The sequence below is a fragment of the Pyxicephalus adspersus genome, chromosome 5 (genome assembly GCF_032062135.1).
Source record: "Pyxicephalus adspersus chromosome 5, UCB_Pads_2.0, whole genome shotgun sequence".
NCBI lineage: Eukaryota > Metazoa > Chordata > Amphibia > Anura > Pyxicephalidae > Pyxicephalus > Pyxicephalus adspersus.
This window is the reverse complement of record NC_092862.1, coordinates 66,728,360-66,749,674: the sequence shown is the minus strand read 5'-3', so window position 1 is coordinate 66,749,674 and position 21,315 is coordinate 66,728,360. Positions and strand designations below refer to the sequence as shown.

Below are 21,315 nucleotides of genomic sequence, written 5' to 3'. Positions count from 1 at the left end.
CATTTTTCTTGGGTAGGAATAGGACTGACTCATACCTGCCTACATACATGTTAGAGGGTGTGTTTCCTATGCTCAGGCACAATTACAGATTATTTCAGCACTTAAGGGCATCTCATTTCTAGCAAGACTCTTTTTGTTCTGCACTTCTTTTTGGATTACTTTCTTAACTCAAAAAATCAGGTAAGCAAAGCAAATATTCCAAAGCTAAACTGTTTTGTTTCAAATTTTAAAGTTTAATTTATTTATCATTTATACAGTAAAGGAGTAGCTAGAAATCAGATAAGAAGAGAAGAATATTTTTTGTAGACAGATTCATATTGACTTGGATGTGGCCATGAATCTTGCAAATATATTTGTGTGCCCAAGTTAAGTTATCTGTTTACCAGATTGTCAAGAATGCTTAACACATGCATGTGAGCATGTTCTGTCTCATGCACAATAAAGTATGAATATATAAATACTTAGATATGTTAATGCATATACAATGCTTGAGACTATCTTTTCTGAAAACTGCATATAGTAAAATAAAGAAAAGGTGGATGTAAAACTGTCTGCATCCTGTGATGATTCTTTTATTGCCATCCTGCATAAACTTTATCACAATATATTATATACCACTATACAAAATTATAGTGAACATATTAAAATAAGCATAATTATACTTGTGCAATAGAACTTCAAATAAAAGAAGTTTAAATTTTGTTAAATGTTTTAGATATGCAACATGTTTTTATATTTCAGTAAACTGTAATTCAGACCAGTCATTGGACTTGTTGGGATTAAAGTGTATGCATAGCCAAAACATACATTTTATTAGTGTAGGAAAAGTAGAAGATAATTCGATTTTACAAATTAGGAAAAACAAAAGAAATTTTTATTGCCCTGTGACCCCACTGAGGAGAAAAAAAACTATCTGTAACTATTGACATCAGAAGAGAAAGTCATGAGAATCCAAAATTTTGTAGATGTTGCAGGTGAGGGCAAAGCTTCCAGTGGATTTCTAACTAAGAGTGGATTTCCCCTTACCTCCTTTTGTGTCTCCAGGACAGGAAGTATTGAGATCTCTCCCTAGTGCATTACCTGCTTTTTCACAATTACACCATCTCTTTTTTAAATATCCCTCTTAAGAATAAATCGGTAAGATCTTTGTAAACTAATTATGTTTGTGACCTTTCATAAATTGAAAATGAGCAGGCTTCATTTATAAAACATATTAGCAAGAAAGTTAAAGGTAACCTTGATCAGCTTAGAAAACAAAAGACAACACTATGGGCCATCTATTTATATTCCTTTACTCCAAAATATTGTAACTTGTCAAAGACTAAATTAGTAGCAATAAACCACCAAGTCTATACAAGCAAACAATTAAGACTGCTATAGTGCAGTCTTTTCCCGTCAGTTGCTATCTTGCACCTATAAAGTACTTATTTGTCTGCATCTCCAGGTAAAGGAAAGTATGTACATCAGGAATTCTGAATGTACTCCATGTGTTTGCATGTTATGGGTCAGGTAATGGTACTGAGACAACCTGGAAGCTGGTATTTTTAGAAGGTAATCAGCAAATTCAACCCCTATATATCTTATAGTACAGCTTTCATTTAAAGTCAAACTTTTTATTGGTTTGGGATGGAGTGGAGGAGAGTTAAAGCCCTTTGTCAGATTTGTATTGCTTGTAAATTGAGGGCATTGGGATCTCTTAAAATAGTAGATCTCAGTTATGTCTCTACCAGTGTACAAGGAAGGATTCCCTTTACTGGATATAAAAGATGAAAGCACCTAATAATTTATATTTCACTTTATTTAGACTCAGATGCATATTCAGATGTTCCCCCTTTATCAGTACTGTAGCTTAGTACTTTTACACAGTGTGTACTTGGCTAATGAAATTGGAATTGCACTATCATACTAATCAATACTCAGGATCCCTTTTTGTCACCCGGACTGAAAGATGGGGAATATTCACATTGTTGAGTTGTCACTAGAAAAAGAATAGAGGCAGGAATGAAAGGAAGGGTAATGAAATCCTTTACTGAAGACAACTTTATAAAAGGGGATTGCCTTTGGCAATCAAGGTAATAAATTGAATCATGTGGTTTTAGGGGTGGAGGACTAATGATGTTCAGATTAAAGTTTATGGGGTGAGCATGACAGAATCAAATTTTTGTTAGCACATAGAAGAAAAAGAAACACAACTATTTTTAAAACTTGTAGGAGTATTTACCACTGCATAATGGAAAGGCCTTAAAAACAAACAAATCTGAATGACTGACCCCACAATATGTTCTGTGTATATGTGGGACTTTTTTGTGGAAACGTGTTCAAGCATTTGAAAGCAACAGTGGCCATTTTTCAATCCTATAGAAAGTTTTAGCTACCATAATGACATTTATACCAGTTATCAACAATAATCCATGTATGGATTAATAATGGTGTTCACATACTAAAAAAATCACCTCATGATAATAAAACTTACAAAAATGCATTTTAACAGCAGTTCTTTAATCACAGACTTCAGGAGTTAGGTATATGTAACACACCAAGATCAGGAATTAGGTGTATGTAAAGCACAGCTCACTGGTGTCAGAAGTATACAATGCAAAGAGAGCAGGGATCAGGAGTGCATAAAGCACAGAACAAAATGGTCAAGAATACATATTGTACAGAGTGGAATGGTCAGGAGTGCTTAAAGAAGATTGCAGGGGTCAGAGAAATTGCCTGTCCAGTACAAGTTCCCCCTCCCTAGAATGTATTCATCTAGGGCAGGGGCCTGCAATCTTTTTCAGCCACTCGGTCATTTATGGGATGGACAGGTGCACACTAGGCCGGACTCACTCTGAGTTCACCCTAATGGCTCGTCCCCACTAGGTACGCCCCCAGAAGGGAAATCCCTCTCCTACTTATGCATTGCAGAGGTGAGGGAATGTTCTAATTTTCGGCGGGCGTTAACAATTCCACAGACGCGGTAAATAGGAAACATAGGGAAAAAGGGAGCCTCAACAAGAGGAGGCTCAAGAGCCGCATGCGGCTCTGGCTCCGGTAGTTGTTTTGGCCTAATCCCGGCCAGTAACACTCGGCGTTGCCGCCCGGCTTTAGGCCAGATTGGCCAGGGGGCGTTAGGCTGGAAAAACCTACAGGCTAGGCCGTATCTGGCCTAAAGCCCGGAGTTTGACGACCTCTGATCTAGGGTCAGGGGCATGCAAGCACAGAATGAAGGAGTCATTGACATTATGCAAAGCACAAAGGTCCAGAGTACCTAAGATACACAGCACTAGTAAAGAGGTTAGCAAAATTTTAGGTGTGCACACACAGAGCAAATCGTCGAGAGTGCCCAACATATAGAGCTTCTTAGTCAGGAGTGAATCATGCCTGATTTATTAACCCCCCTAGCGGTTTTCACGAGTGTGACTCGGGGTGGAGTTTCTAGGCAAAAATCGGTATTCCCAAGTCACACTGCGGGTAGATTTTAACTAAAAACCCCCCACTTACCTTGTTCTGTCCCTGTCCCCCGGCGTCCTGCTGAACAGGTTCTCCCTCCCCCATCTCCTGCCGCGAACTGCAGAGACGAGATCTACAGGGTTTCCCGGTGACGTCGGTACATGCGATGGTGTGGGCGGGAGGATCGGCGGGAATTCAAATAATTTTGTATAGGATTCAAAACAAAATAGCTGTATTGAGTCCAATACAAAGAAATATTCATATAATATATATAATTATATTATATAATTATTATATAGGCTACTGTACACTTACATTACATGTTTGAATATTTTTTTTTTTAACAAATGTTTTGTTATTTAAAGTTTATTATTACTTTTATTAAATATTGGTGAGTTATGTCTAAGAATTATAGCCTGTGTACCGCTTTTTACATAGAAATTTGGACTGAATTAGACTGCTAGGGAGGTTAAAGCTCTCCTAGGCTGGAGAGAATACACTTTCATCAGAGAAGCTGGGTGATCCAGCAAACCTGGAATGGATTTCCTAAAAGTCATTAGATGTTTGGTAGCAAATGTTTTAAATTCTGGACAAGATCAATTCCAGGTTTGCTGGATCACCCAGGTTCACTTGAAAGTATATTCTCCCCAGCCCTGGAGAGCTTTAATTATTCAGGGCCAAAGAGTTCAAATACAGAGCCTCTTCCCAAAATCCAACTTTGTGGAGATGTGGAGAATCCGGAAGCCCCTTTTAATAAAGGATAAGACTGGAAATGAAGGACTACCATGAAAAAAACCTGGGTAATCCAGAAAACCTATAAGGGATCTGGTTGAGGTTTGAAAACATTTGACAAATAATAGCAAATAATTTAAGAAATCTATTCCACGTTTGTTGGATCACCCAGGTTCTCCCATGATAATCTGTATTCTCCAGTCTTGAAGATCTTTAATAAATCCATCCCAATGTGAAAAGGTACTTTATTGAATAAAATCACAAATACATACTAAAAGAAGCGGATCAAGCATTAATTGCTTACCCTTTAATATATATAGTATACAATTTAGAAATTGTACAAAGCCTAAAAAAGTAACCTAATGGGTCTTAAAAACCTGCACCTTTAACCTCCCTAGCGGTAACCCTGAGTGTGACTCGGGGTAGAAAAAAGTTGCTGAAAGCGGTAACCCCGAGTCTCACTCGGGGGAGGTAAACCTATGGAAAAGTTAGTAAATACAGTGCTTACCTGATCCGCCGGTGTCCCGCGTTTTCCATCGCCACGATCCCTGTCTTTGTTCTTCTTCTGGTGTCTTCTGCACACAATGAGTCACCGGGGAGTTCCCTGTGACGTTGGTGCGTGTGTACGTTGCCGGTGGGGCGGGAAATTCAAAATTCAAAATTTGTATTGCATTCAATACAAAATAACTGTATTGAATGCAATGCATTGGATTTATATGTGTAAAAGCAGTACATTGTTTTCATGAATATTTATTTTACAGTTTAATATAATAGTATGAGTATAATATTTATTTTTTTTTAATTACAAAAATAATATATATATATATATATATATTTAAGGATTAAATTTATTATTTTTACATAATTTTGTGTTTCAAACTTTATGATACTCATACTAATATACTATTACTACTACTAATATAATATACTGTAAAATAAATTTTCACAAAAAACAATGTACCGCTTTTACACATATAAATCCAGACAGAAATATACCGCTACAGAGTTTATTAGGCTAAGGTAACCAATAAAGTGTATCACTAAACTTCAAAAATCTTCCCCCCAGAAATCATAGGCCAAATGAAACCAATAAAAGATGTATATCAATTTTTGTTTAATGGAAAACTACTATACAATTTTTACACAGGTGTTACAAAGCAGGGAATGTCTGCATGTCTGCAGGGAAAATTACTCACATGGGTGTGTCAGAGTCATAGACACCAAAAAATGTGTTAATATGGGAGGAGTGTGGGAGGATAGATAGATAAATAGATGGATGTTTTTTATTAATAGTGCATATATATGCACACTCTGTTCTTTCCTACTGAATAAACATTGACAATAGTTTGTATGTATTACAGACATTACAATATAGGTCTCTTAAGTTCTATCACAGCTGGTCACAATTTCCATAGATGACAGAACTCAGGGCCGCAGTCGGCAGAAAAAGGTCTATTGATCATGGCAACCTCTTCCTCTCTTTTTTGTTGAAGGTTCAGGATTTTCCAATGGTAGCCCTTCCCAGGTGAAGTACTTTCCTCTTTAGGTAGAAGCCCTTCAGTCTTGAAAAGTTTGTAGCCTCTCTCAGTTGGTCTAACATTCTTCCCACTTGGTCGCTCATCAGTTTCTCAGAAGGAAAATGTTTGCCTGCAAATTCTAGGTGGCAGTACTATATATATCACATGCCACATTCAGTATTTGCCTCAAAACAATGGGAACATCCGAAGACGACTGCTTTCTCAATAAGTAGCTACAATAGATACACATACATCAAATACTTTTTTGTCTTATCTTTAACATTGTTTAGAGGATAACAACTAGTCGAAAAGTATTTCTTAAACAGATTTACAAGGGCTTTCCTAATGTGTACTGTAGAGTTTTATCAATTATATAGATTACAGAAACTGGGTCAACATAATGACAGACTTGACAAAGAATGAATGATTAACTTGGCAAATACGGACAGGAGGCAAACTATTTTTGCTTGCTATTCATAAATTGATGGCGGAAATACGTAGCTTGGGCAGGGAGTAACTAACATGAGAGCTTGGAAAATTGAGTGTGTATATATGTTTGTTTCTTCCTAATAAAGCTTCAGATGTATTGTTTGTATGCTTTGCAGTTCTTTATAGTTTTTTTTTCTTTCAACATTTTGTTTTACAATGTTGAGACAATTTTAGATAATATAAAAACAGTAATATAAATACTTGTAGCATATATAGCATAGAGTCAACAAGATGCTGAAAATATTTCTCAGTTTTTTTGGTTCACATTGACATAATAGCATCACGGTGCTGCAGATTTGTCAGGTGTTCATCCAAAATGCAAATCTCCCATTCCACAACATCCCAAAGGGGTTATGTTGGAATGAGATCTGGTGACTGTTGAGGTTGTTTCAGTCTATGTTGATTTGTAAACTACCCCACTGAAAGTATAAGAACATGGGTACACATGGGTTATTTAAATATTGATTATTGGTATTTAAATGTTGATTAGTTGTTACTAAAGGGTCTAAAATGTGCCAATGAGATATCCCCACGACACCACCACCCCAGCTGGTACTGTTAATATAAAGCAAGTAGGATGGATCAATGCTTTCATGTTTATGCCATTAAATTCTGATCCTACCATCCAATTGTTGCAATAGAAATCAATATTTATCAGACCAGACATTTTTCCATTTATCTGTTGTCCAATATGCCAACTGTAGACTCGGGTGCCTGTTTTTAACTGACAGGTATAGAACCCAATTTAAATGGTTATTTGTGTTACTGTTCTTAACCAACTAGTCTATCCATTCTTCCCTGACCGGTCACTAACAAGCTGTTTTTACCCACAGAACTTCTGCTTACTGGATATTTCCCCAGCAGTTCAGACGTTTCTGAAATACTCAGACCCCAGTGCCCACCAAACACCAACAACTATGCCACATTCAAAATCACCTTTCTTTCCTATTCTCATGCTTAGTTTGAACTTCAGTTGGTTGTCTTAACCTTTTTTACATATCTAAACGCATGTTATTGACTGACTAGGTTGTCTAGGTTAACAAGCAGTTAAAAGTGGCCTGTGAGTGTTTATATATTAGTACTCTCTTTCATTCACTGTTTTATATTATAGATAATGGAGGCCTTCCGCTTGGGGAACACATCTCTATGTGTTGACGTTCTAAAAATGCTCTGCGAGAAAAGCAAGACAGATAATTTCATCTTCTCTCCAATTTGTGTTTCATCTACTTTGGCTTTACTTTTGAAAGGAGCCAAGGGTAACACAGCAGCTGAAATACAAAAGGTAGGTAATTGTGTCATATTTATTCCTAATCATTTACTACATTGCATTGTGATCAGGATTTGTAAAGCTTGGCTATAGCTAAAGATTGTTTTTTAGGAAAAACACCCAAAATTTCCTGTCGATATACAATTATTATTAATATAATAATTAATAAGGGGGGTAATTTTTGCACCACAGGGTACATTGGTAGCCTATTCATTTTAAATGGGCTGCCTTAATGAAGACATATAAACTTGGACCATAACACGCCATAACATATGTGCATTATTGCACCATACAGAATAAAATTGGCCCTATTAAAGCTTGTATATTTAAAACTGCATTTAAGCAGCCCAGTTAAACCATAAAAATATTCATCCAGACAGAATTTGTTTGTAGAAAAACTCCCTTGTTTTCCTGCAGTAGACTGATGACTAAAGTATCTACAAAAGAGTAATTGCTAGCTCCATCTTGTAAATCAGTAATATAAATATGATCACAAATTAACTCTGGAATGTAGAGAATGTAAAGAAATCTCCTCTCAGACCTATATACAGTAGGTGTGACAATGCATCTCTTTCAAAAGGAGATAAACTGAGATCATGATGAGAATGTGTGCATGGTCTTTGGAGACACACTAGCTTTATGTATTCTTTGTAACACCTGTCAAAAAATGTCTTCTTTTGTTCTAGGCTCTTCACTTTGAAAATGTCAACGATTATGATTTTGGATTTCAAACACTGACATCAGACATTTCCAAAATGTGTTCCCCTCTTAAAGTTGTCAAGAATCTTTATGTTGACAGTAGTCACAAATTCACTAAGGTGAGCCTCTGTCTGTGTTCTGTATTTAAACTTAGGTATCTGTTTTTAAAGCAGAGATTTATTAAATTTTAATTAATGTTGAACATTTTTTGACGTAGTATAAACTGCTGCCATTGAAGCACATAGACCTTGAAAATATTCCCCCAAGGAACGTTTCAATGAATATTAGATTAACTGTAGTCTGCTATAGGCCCCCCAGTGCTAGAGAAGAAATAGAAAATCAACTACTAGCACAGATAGAAAAAGCAGCATAAAGTGGAAGTGTTTTAATCATGGGAGATTTCAACTACCCTGACATTGACTGGAGTATTGGCACTACAGGAACAGCAAAAGGAAGGACATATAGAAGCCCCAACTAGAAATGATACTCTGCTGGACCTACTTCTTTCTAACAACGCAGAGCTTATAACAAATGTGCAAATAAAAGAGAATTTGGGTAGCACTGACTGTAATATGATTTCACTTAATGTAAGCTGTAATCAGGAAGCAAAAACAGGAAAGATAAAAACATTGAATTTTAAGAGAGCAAATTTTCCATTATTAAGGGCAGCTCTCTGGGAGACAATATTGTCCTCAAAGAACACAGAACAGAAATGGGAATGTTTTTAAGTCTGTTCTACAAAAGCAAACTTGCAAAAGCAAAAAAATTTATTCCAATGGGTAATAAGTTCAAGAGGCTAAAATTAAAACCTATGTGGTTTACAGGTGATGTTAAAAAAGCCATAAGGAACAAGAAAAGGGCATTCCAAAAATATAAAAATGAAGGATCACTTTCATCATTTGAAACCTATAAAGAATATAACAAAAGATGTAAAAAGGAGATAAAATGTGCAAAACCTCAAAATGAAAGACAGATTGCAAAGGAAAGTAAGGCAAACCCCCCAAAATTTTTCAAATATATTAATAGCAAAAAGTTTAGATTTGAGCATGTAGGCCCCTTAAAGGATGTTGCTAGGTTGGTAATTGGGGATAAAGACAAGGCAGATTTACTAAACACATTTTTTAGCTCTGTGTACACGAGGGGAAATGGCAGAGATCAAGTCCAAATTCATAAAAGCAATGTCACTGCCTTAAATGAGTCACAATGGCTCAGAATTGATATGATTGAGAAACAGCTTGGAAAAATTAAGGTTGACAAAGCACCAGGACCTGATGGATTACATCCACATGTCCTCAAAGAGCTGAGCTCAGTTATTTCAAAGCCATTATTTCTAATTTTTAGAGACTCTTTAGTCACTGGCAAGGTACCGATGGATTGGCGTAAGGCCAATGTGGTTCCTATCTTCAAAAAGGGAGCCAAGTCATTACCAGGTAACTACAGACCCTTTCGTTTAACGGCCATAGTTGGAAAGGTCTTGGAGAGTTTGATAAGGAGGCACATAGAGGAGTTTCTGCTAGAAAATAATAATATAAGTGATAGTCAGCATGGCTTCAAGAAAGACAGAAGTTGTCAAACAAATTTACTCTCTTTTTATGAGGAAGCAAGTAAACAGGTAGACAGGTAGACAGGTAGACAGGTAGTGGAATAGCAGTTGATATAGTGTACTTGGACTTTGCTAAAGCCTTTGACACTGTACCCCACAGACGGTTAATATGCAGGTTAGCGTCGATAGGTTTAAAAACGTCAATCTGTAAATGGATAGAGAACTGGCTTAAAGACCGCATGCAGAGAGTAGTAATTAATGATTCTTACTCTGAATGGTCTAAGGTTATTAGTGATGTACCCCAGGGTTCAGTGTTGGGACCTTTACTGTTTAACATCCTTATAAATGATATAGAGTTTGGGATTAAAAGTACCATTTCTGTGTTTGCAGATGACACCAAACTATGTAATGGAAATATGTCTATACAGGATGTTTATAATTTACAAGCAGACCTGGATGTACTGTTTGATTGGGCAGCAAAGTGGCAAATTACATTTAATACAGATAAATGTAAAATTTTGCACTTGGGGGCTAACAACATGCATGCTTCATACTGTCCAGGGGGTATTACATTTGGGGGAGTCAGAAATGGAAAAGGATGGGGGTTCTGGTAGATCATAGATTAATAACTGCATGCAATGCCAAGCTGAAATATCTTAAGCTAGCAAAGTATTTTCTTGTATTAAAAGGGGAATAGACTGCAGAGATGGAGACATTGTCCTGCCCCTGTACAAAGCATTGGTCAGACCACATCTGGAATATGCAGTCCAGTTTTGGGCACCACTTCACAAAAAGGACATTGTTGAATTGGAGAGAGTGCAGAGAAGGGCAACTAAACTAATAAAAGGAATGGAGGAGCGCAGCTATGAGGAGAGATTAGCTGAACTGAATCTATTCTCCCTTGAGAAGATATGTTTAAGAGGGGATATGATCACCCTGTATAAATATATAAACGTTCCATATAGAGAACTCTCTTCCCCATTATTCACTTTGAGATCATTACAAAGAACAAGAGGGCACTCTTTGCGTCTGGAGGAAAAGAAGTTTAAGCTCCGGATAAGGAAGAGATTCTTCACTGTAAGGTCTGTGAAAATGTGGAATCGGCTCCCTCAGGAAGTAGTTTCAGCAACTACTATAGAGTGCTTTAGGAAAAGCTGGATGTTTTTCTAGAAGCACAGAATATAACAGGGTATTAAGGCTTAATAATAACCATGACTGTTGATCCAGGGAACATCCGATTGCCTCATGGAATCAGGAAGGAATTTTTTCCCCTGTTGAAGCATATTGTACCAGGGTTTTTTTTGCCTTCCTCTGGACCAACTATGTCTTATAGGGTTTTATATCTGGGATATGTTTATTTCCCTAGTGGTTGAACTTGATGGACTTATGTCTTTTTTCAACGTAATCTTCTATGTAATATTGCAATATTGCAATTGCATGTAATTATTTTTAAAAAATGTACTTTTTGGCTTTTAAAAAAGGAAAAATAGTTAAGAATGTTGTGACACTTTAAGGGTAATTTAGGACCCCCAGTGAGCCCCAACATTATGCTCAATTGTGGGCTCAAACTCTCCCATTCATGGTTTGGAACTATTTTTTTGCACACAGCAAATCTCGGTGCAGTTCCCAAAAACGTCATGTTGCTTTTGGATAGGTTGTTGTTGCTTAAGTTTTTTCACCATGGCTGCAGCCACATGCAAATTTGGCTGCTCACAGTGCAGCCAAGCAGAAGCAACTTGTATGCACTTTGAGACAGAAAACCAAATAGTTTTACTCTTAGTTTTGCTAATAGTTTACTTTAATAGGTTTACTTTATTAGCTATAAGGCTTTATCCTTTTTCACTTTTTTGCACAGGAATGACTACTACATGACAGTTTGCATCTACCCATGAACTGCATGAAATTACAAAACTTTGCTTGTGCTATGATTTGTAACTTCGTCATAGTTTCCAAAGTGTACTTTGGAGTAATATTATACAGGATAACACGATTTGAGCAGGATTTTAATTTAAATTAAGCAGAATATACCTATGGATAAACAAACTTTTCAATCAACTAATCATTAAACACATCAAATATAGGGGTCACTTTATAAAGCAATGCATATGACATTCAGAAACTTTCACTGGCGGAGAATTCTCCAGATTCATGTTTTATAAATGGCAGAGATTGACTTTCTGCCAGTAAATGTTGCTAAATGCCAGACTCACTGCGATGTGTTGCCTTCAATACTATCAATTTTTAAATGTTTTTTGATTACATTTCATGTCTAAATTCCTCTAGTGTTGTGTTTTTTATTCAAATACGTAGATAGTAATGCTGAAATGTGGTAAATTGTACATTTTTGGTAATATTCATTATTAACAAATTTGTAGGAGTTCATAAATTCAACCAAGAAACCCTATGCATCAGAACTGGTATCAATTGACATCAAAAGTAGACCGGAAGAGGCTTGTAACCAGATAAACACATCGGTGAAAGACCTCACTGATGGTAAGCATTGAATGTAAAACTGATATTTCCATTGCTAGAGCATTTCTGTCTGCTACATTTTGCTCATTTTGTGTGTATTTATGAACATTGGCTTCTCCTTCTGATTCCAACTACCTGTATAGGTTTCTGCTTCTGATAGTACATGTCTGTGTATGTTGGTTTATGAGCTGGGATACAAACGGGGGACGTGTTCCGCGGCTCTGGCCAGTGTGTCCCCCCCTTCTCCTGACCCTGACCCTGCTTTGGGTGGCACCGGCCACAGCCGAGGACCACCCAAAGGGCCATAGAAACAATCTATTCGGGCCGTATACGGCCCGTGGGCCATAGTTTGCCCATGTCTGGTCTAGATTCTGTCTCTATGATGTGTTTCCTGTAGATTCTTGGTACATCTCTATCTGTTTTTGTGAGCTGAACCACCATACATCCAATGGCTATAGTAAAAACTATATAATTGTGGTCCATGCACCTCAGTGAAAGCAATTTTTTATCAGTGGGCAACATGGCATTCTCCTATCTACCATATTTCTGTTCCTGCTCTCCTATTTGTCTTCCAGGTTTTTGTCATGATATTTCTTAGCTACAGGGTTTTCCAAACCCAAGATATAGCCAGCAGTCCGCTGCTAGTCCAAAATTTCTCCACTAAACTAGTGCAAAGCACAGTAAATCTAGTTACCACTACACCAGGTAAAGGTAAATTAATTAAAAGATTTACACTTCTTCATACCTCCCAACATTTGAAAGTGGTAAAAGAGACATAATCAGAGGCAGTGGAGCTCAAGCTAACAGTGGGCATGGTTAAGTGGGAGGGACAAAGTTGAATTATTTCTAAAAACAGCAAAACATAGTTTGGAACATTTTTAAAAGGTAGGTTCTTTATGTTAGTCAGAAAGGATGAGGAATTCTATGTGGTAGTTGCTGCCACCTACCAGAGGAACGCATTTTACAGAAATATCTGCTTCATCAGACGTTTTACATCATCCACTCTGTAAAAAGTCTGATGAAGCAGATGCTTTAAATAATTTCATCCTCCAAATACCTCATCCTTGCTGGCTGACTTATAAAGTAGTTTCCTTTTAAAAATGTTAGGCGCTATGTAATGCATAGGTTCCCAACCTAAGAAGGGATTCGATAGCGCCCCCTTTGGTGAACTATACTATATTTTGAAAAACAAGGACAGATTTTTTTAAATAATTTTATTAGAAGAAATTAACAATATCGGTGTATTACTCAAAATGTAATAAAAAATATATATAAATATAAAAATATAAAATATTTTTAATAATATTAGTGCGATGAGCTTGGTGGCAAGTGAGTTTGGTGAGCGGGTATTTGAGGCACTACAGCACACAGACAATTGGCAGTACCCTAATTCTCAATGCCATGGAAGTGGCCCCCGGGGGTCCCCAATATGCAAACTCAATTTGGGGACCCTGGCCTTGAAATAGCCAGTCATCACAATTATTACTTTAAATAGAAGTGTTGATAACCCTTTGTGTTTTTTTTTCATTAAATGCCTTTTTTTAAAAAAAAAAACAAAAAGGCAAAGCCCCTCCCATTCTGTCTTTACTGCCGCGGCGGTAAAGACTGAATAGGAGCGCAGAGCTTCCTGGTATATGCATGTCTAGAATTCCAGGCGGCTTGGTCTCTGAGAACAGGTATGCGCAGTAGGCAGTTTTCTCTCATTGAAAAAAAGAAAGATGGCAATCTCAAACATCCGCAAGTGAGATCGGCACTTTTTTTTTACAAATACAGCGGCATATGTCACGGATCAAAAGGGTCATCTTTTTTATGACCTGTAATTGCATTCTATGTGATTATTAGAGTCATCTGGTGGCACCAATCATAATTACACCAGATTTCAATCCACTATATGGGACCATGAAAATGCTAAACAGGACACCGCAATGACAGCTAGAAAGTGCTACTGTCCTGGCCAAACTGAGCTATCTTCCTTGTATCATACTAAATAAATTAGTAAATTTATGTTGGGGTGTTTTTTGTATTCTTAAAAAAAACAACTCTCATCTCTAAAATCTAGTAAAAATACACAGAGAGGTTTTCTTTTTTAGAGCTTAGTTTATAGCTTTCTCTCGATTCTCTTCATGTTAACCTTTCCAGGAAGAGCACAGAAAGCAATGAAAAACAGTCTTTAGTATAACGTGGAAGAATTTTATTCTATCAGTGTTTCCATTGGAAAGAATTCCTTTCACTTCCTATTAAAATAGAATTTTAGCACACAGTAAAACCATATATATGGTAATTGTATTTACCTGACAATGATTTCCTGAAAGAATTGGTACATTCTGTACAGCCAGTCTTGTGATTCACACACTTCTGTCCCTTTGTACAGATGAAAGCATCACATGGTTTAGCTTTACTGTGGTTTGTATCACCTCCCTGCTAATTGGGCACAGATAATTACAGTATATTGATTCAGTCCAGTCAGCAGGTTGGACGCAGAAATGTGTCATAGAAAGCTGAATCATTGAACTAGGTAATAAATCTGTCTTCCGCAATGCTATGCCATGTGGCTGATGTGTGTACAGAATGTACAGAAGTACAAATCCTTGAGCAGATAAAAAAGTATATTAGGCATGTACATTGTGTGTTTCATGGTTTTCCGAGAGATCCCCTGTATGTTATGGCTGTTGTTTTATATAATATAGAAGTGCAGTAGTACATTATATGTATAAAAAATAGAAATGCAGAATATAGGGAATAAACATATAAAATATTAGGATTTACAGAGACAACTCATAAACTAGAACTAGCTTATAAATTAGATATCACCTTTTCTTACATAGTTACATATGTTACATAATTAGATATCACCTTTTCTGCTCAAGGGACAATGAAAGACATTGGTTAGTTGGTTATTATGGGTATTTAACTTTGGCTTTGTAAATAGGCACTTTGTATTTGTTACTATTTTATTGCACAGGGCCTGATTTATTAAAACTTCCCAAGACTGGAGAAAACTATCATAGGTGAACCTGGGTGACCCAACAAACATGGAAGAGGTCTGATCCAGAACTGGAAATATTTTCCAAATATATGGAAATCATTTTATGAAATTCATTCCAGGTTTGCCAAAATCTTCTCCAGTTTTGCAGAGCTTGATTAAATCATGTCCATTTTGTTATGTCTTGTCCGGACAAGAAAAAGAGATACCAACTTCAAAGCAAATAAAGTAATTTTCTGGAAAACACATAGGCTCTATATCAGGGGTAGGCAAACTTTTTTAGTCAGGGGCCACAATTTTAAAAAAATTTGCCAGAGGGGCCGGGTCGATGGTAGAGTGGGTGGGGTTAATCCATCATGATGCCCCTAAACGTGACGTCATGATGGCATTACCCCCGCCTACTTTCCCAGTGACAGTGCAGTGACACAACCCGCCCACTCTCCCAACGCAGGCTCAATTACCGGGACGTGTTCCGCAGCTCTGGCCGGTGCGCCCCCCTGCCGGGGTCCTTCTCCTGACTCTGCTCTGGTGGCATCCGCCAGAGCCGCGGAACACCCAAAAGGCCTGAGAAACATCCCCATTGGGCCGTACTTTGCCCATGTCTGCTCTATATGATTTATTCCTATGTCAATTTGTCTGAAACTCAGAGAAGTGTTCAAATCTCTCTTTTCAGTTCCTAATAAAACAATGACTCGTTCTGCCATCTAGTGGACACTTGTCAAAGTGCACAGCTGTCACAATATAACATGCTATCTGTATAAACTAACTAATAAGCGAATTTAAAGCGAATTGATAGGGGAATGATTTATAAATACCCCCAAGTGTTTAATGTAACTACATAACAATCTTTAAATGTTTAATTTTGCAGGTAATATTGAGACGGTATTGGATGAGGGTTCTCTGAATGAAAATACTAATATGGTTTTGCTTGGAGCGACATACTTAAAAGGAGTATGGCAGTATAAATTCAATGAATCTGAAACAAAAGAGGCTGATTTTCATATTAGCAAGGTAAGTGTGCTTTAAATTGGATGGATATATAAATATATATATATATATATATATATATATATATATATATATGGATTTATGGATTTGATTGGATGGATTATGGATTATGAAATGGAATCATGAGTTACGAAATGGATTATGATTGGGTGTATTTTTTAGTGTATTTTTTAGATTCAAGTTAGTAAATTGTGTCCATTGCAATTACCATCAAAGTGAGTATCAGATATATAACCAAATAAGTTTTGAAATATAAACAATTGTTCATTTTTTCACGAGCATTGGTCTTATAACTAGAACATGATGTTGCTTTTGAGGAACACATTTGGCTCTATTTATAAAACAGGGAATCAGACATTCCCTCAAACATTTTCTCATGGGAATCAGTTACTGCTATTGAAACACAATTAGATTCAAACGAGGGATGTTTGAGAGAATGTCAGATTCCTTGCTTTACATTAGCCCTAATTGTGAATATTCAACATAAATGCACATAATGCCATAATGAATTATTTACACTTTTTTAGTCTGTTATATTACAATATAAAATGCAATTCTCTGGCTCAAAATATGCATATTTCCTACTAGGAAATTGGCCCTGAGAATAAATCGGCAACACAAGGCTGCACTCTGTTGGATGTGTTTGAATATTTTTTTGGGATAGCTGACTAGGGCCATAATTATAAATATATTTTTAAACAATTTTCCTGTAAAGTTTTGTGGGGTATGTTTATTGCTATTAGCAAGAACAATCTTTCTAAAATATGGAAACTAAGGGGTATATTTATAAATGATTCAAGTCAATTTGCTCTAAATTTGTTTATAATATTCATTTATACAGAGCATTTCCTATTGAGACTGCTATGCACTTTGCCAAATGACCACTAGGTGACAGAATTGAGGGATTTGAACACCTGTCAGTGGATTTCAGACGAATGGACTGGGGAATAATTTATAAATTGAGCGCAAAGTATATATTTTTTGTACATTTTTAAATAATTCATGATCTATTAAGAGCATTGGTATTCAACAACAGCATTTCCACAGCATCTATATATAGTTATATATATTATATTTAGCACTACACAATCCATATGCCTGACTTTAGGCCCATTTGAGTTTTCTAATACGGATCATATAGTTTCTTTTTTTTTTCTCTTAGACGGAGACAAAGCCAGTACAAATGATGCAGCAGGAAGCACGGCTTGCTTTTCGATTCATAAAAGAGATAAACTTGACAATCCTGGAAATTCCTTTTGCAGGGAAGCAAATGGCTATGGTTATATTACTACCCAAAACAACTGAGGATGAAAGCACTGGACTGGAGAAGGTAGTATTATTATTACTGTCTAATAATTTTGAATTATTGAACATTATTCAGATAAATTACAGAAAGCCACGAATGTATGGGGGCAACTGAACACTCACTTTTAAAACAAAGCCACAGATTCCAGACATGTTTTCATTTCTCTATAAATTCTGCCTAAAACTCCTGATATTGCATATATATATATATATATATATATATATATATATATATATGACAGTGTATACTTTATAAACCTGTATAAACCCCTTTTTTCAGTTTAGGAAATAAAATCAGTACAACTGCAATGTTTAGTAAAACTGTGGCCAGGCAATAGACATCTCTTGGGAGATATTACATGATAGCGTTCCCCTGCAACTATTCCATAGAACAAGGGGTGCACAACCTAAGGCCCTCAGGAAGTATCCATTGCAGAGTTAATGGGGTACAAAGAAAGTTAGCAGCCCCCTATAACTATGACAGGACGTATGGTGTAGTTTCTGTTCTTTGGTACAGAAATGGTGACCGGGGAGAAATATTTGACCATCCAGCACTGTATTATAGCTTTAGTTTTGTATCTTTCATTAATAAAATGAGCATCAAATGGTGAGTGCAGAAATTCTTGATTTGTCATTTTTTTTTTAAATAGGGACATCAGTGAACAGTGCTAGTACCACTCACTGATAATAGACATCAAATTTGTAGATGCTGGTTCTTTAAGAAGTGTGTACCTGGCAAGCTGCCAGCAGTGAGGTGCCACACAGGCACCCCATCCGGAAGCAGGTGTGATCCTGTCCTTAAAGTAGTTTGAGTTGTTACATTTTTTCCAAATTTCTAAAGCTGGTTTATATATATGTTCACAGCCTTAGTTAGAATGTATCCTAATATTAGCTTTCCCTTCTATCACTGATCATTGGCAGAAACACAGTGGTCATTCAGGACACTGCAATTACACTCTATGAGGTTCATGGTTCCCTTCAGTGGCAGCCCAAAGAATTACATCCGATTGTAAATCACTATGCGGTCAGAATAGCACATGGACTCTGGGAACAGAGTTGGGAACCAGCACCAGAAATCGGGACAGTTGAGAGCAATAGCTAAGATAATTATTTTAATGCTCAACTTTAGGAGCCAAAATACATCAAATGTAAAATACATTTTAAATTTTTCCTTCTGGAGTAAAATCGTTTTTTGGAGTATTTGCGGCTGCAGAATGCAGAATTAAGGAACCTTAAATCTTAGGAAAATAGAGGTGGAACAGAATTAAACCAAGTACAATTGTTGTGCATGGAGTTCAGCTTTTAAAGCTTCAGTGTTTATGCTGTGAATTTTATGAAGTTCATTTCTTCACAGTGTATACAGCTACAGATATTAGCAGAGGCTTGATAAGAATTTGTAAATATTATATTGTTCATAGTCCGGTCACAGATTCATGGTATTCTAAATAGCCAATTAGATAACTGGTCAGTAGGATCTAATAAGTATGGGGGAAAGAATGCAGAAGCAGAACAGAACAGAACCAGTCTATAGTCATCTGTCTCTGTTCTGTTGTGGGTGCTGCAATATTCTTCTTTCTTCTCTTTCACATTCTGATCTTTGGCCATCTTGATTGTTTGGGGCCAGGATGGTAACTCCAATGCAAACAGGAATTCTTTCATGCCCTAACCCTCAGAGGGATTGCTGGGTTTTCATGTACATATGTGCATTACACAAATAAAGGAATCCTTTCTTTGACAGTTGTCATCAGTAGAAAAAATTGTTCTTTTTGGAAGATTTTCCTTGTACACTTGCTCAAGTAACAATTTTAGATTTGCCTTTACTTATTTCAAATTCACCAGGAAACAAAGTATGAATCTCCCCAGCAGAGATACAGACAAGGGTTCTTTCTATTCACTAACCTTTAATATGCTTTAAATATAAAATGTAAATGATAAATATAGTAAATGCTCTATCCAACATTTCCTTGGTCAAGGTCCACGTATTTTAATGGCAGAAATTGATTCACATGAGGGAATGTCTGATTTCCTAATTTTATTAACAGAGCCCATAGTAGCATAGTAATATAGACTATATTATATAGCTAATGCTCAGTTTAGTCTTTTATATTAATGTATTTATTTTTTTCACCATTTGTACATAAAAATATGTCCTACTTGTGTTACTGGATACTAGACTTAAATACCAAGATCTTGGTTCATATGCAAACTCTCTGTTCACTGCCCAGGAAAAAGGAGAAAGATATGAAAAAATACAATATAATATTTGTAGGAAGAATAAACTTTTTATATATACAAATCACTGATTGTGGAGTCAATGAAAGCAAAAGCAAACTTTTTCCCATTACAAAATCTGTTCATACCATGGTATTCTGGAAATTTTTCTTACTCTAAAGAGGCCTATTAAGGTCAATTAAGGGTATATAAATGTTGTAAGCAATAGGATTACATTTTTCAAACTTTAACTTAGTGTAGCTGCAGTGTGTTGTAGCAGTCAATGCCCTGCTTAGCATACGTCTATATAACATGCACATGACATGTGTATTCAAAGGCCACTTTAGCATATTGTTAGAATATTAAGTTAGAAGTTGTGGCACACAAAACAAATACCGTAGTTGCTAGTTAATCTAATTAAATTTTGAACCTGCATATATTGTTATTATAATTCTATTTTCATCACACCCAATTGACCTCACCCATGTACTACCCTTCTCTAGCGAACACCCAATGTATGCACGTGTTTCAGCATTGGTTCCACATTATTGCTGCAGACCAGCAGCTCAGTTCACCAGGCCACAAGCTCTGCAGTTGTTATCCAATAACAGAAAGTTCATTTACAAGACCTTTCAAAGCAAAATTTTAGGGATACATCCACATAGGCAATCTAGACCACTTAAGATTTAGAAAAATGTAGAAATAACTGTTGACTTGATTTAATACCGTAACATATTTTTTACTTTTCATTTCAGCTGGAAAAGCAACTAACATATGAAAACTATGCAGAATGGACCAATCCTAGTAAGATGGCCAACAGTAAAGTAAAATTGAGTTTTCCTAAATTTAGCATGGAAAAATGCAGTAACATGGCGGACATTCTGAAAAGTTTGGGGATGGATGATGCTTTCAATGAAGAGAAGGCTGATTTTTCTGGCATGTCAGAGAGTAAGGGATTGTCAGTATCCCAGGCAATTTACAAAGCAGCTATAGAAATTAATGAAGATGGCAGTGAAACACCAGATGTGACCAGAGAAAGATACCTAATGCCAAAAACAGAATGTACTGTCAACAGCCCATTCATTTTTATTCTGAGACACAACAAAACTCAAAATATCTTCTTTTGCGGTCGGTATTGTGGCCCAAGCTAGGATTGCACTGTTACTTAAAGTTCACTTCCACTCAATGGTTTCTTTAAAGCAGAATTCCACCACATTTATTTTGTCATTATGGTTGGAGTGGGACTTATTCTCCTCTGTGTTGTTTAAAATCTAGAGGGAAGATATTTTTCCCACCCACAACAAACATTTGTATAGGCCATGCCTAACATTACAGCTGAGCAAGCAGCGCTGTTTCCTTGCATAATGGAGGTATAGCAATTGTGTGGTGGTTTGCTTTAATGTATTACCTTTACATTACTAATCTGTGTTTTTTTTAAAGCTGCAAAATTATTAATTTTGTATGCAATAATAAAATTGTAAGTTAGTCCAGGTGTAATTGTGCTATAAGAAATAAACCCAAATAAAAAGACCTGCTTAGTTACTTTTATATGATAAATATGTTACTTGGTGTTAATAAATTAGCATAAATAATTATTTACTGTGTCCATGTGTCTGAATTCATATATGATATTTTTTTCTAGAGAATTAAATGA

The 21,315-nt window shown here is 36.3% G+C and overlaps 1 protein-coding gene across 1 annotated transcript; it reads left to right on the top strand.

The window, feature by feature from the left end:
- SERPINB5 (serpin family B member 5) lies at positions 1 to 21,256 on the top strand. Its single transcript, XM_072413333.1, has 7 exons — positions 1 to 180; positions 7,285 to 7,455; positions 8,127 to 8,258; positions 12,058 to 12,175; positions 16,006 to 16,148; positions 17,308 to 17,475; positions 20,417 to 21,256. Exons 2-7 carry the CDS (start codon positions 7,288 to 7,290, stop codon positions 20,810 to 20,812), a joined length of 1,125 nt encoding a protein of 374 aa, XP_072269434.1. The 5' UTR covers positions 1 to 180; positions 7,285 to 7,287; the 3' UTR covers positions 20,813 to 21,256.
- Positions 21,257 to 21,315: the final 59 nt, after the last annotated feature.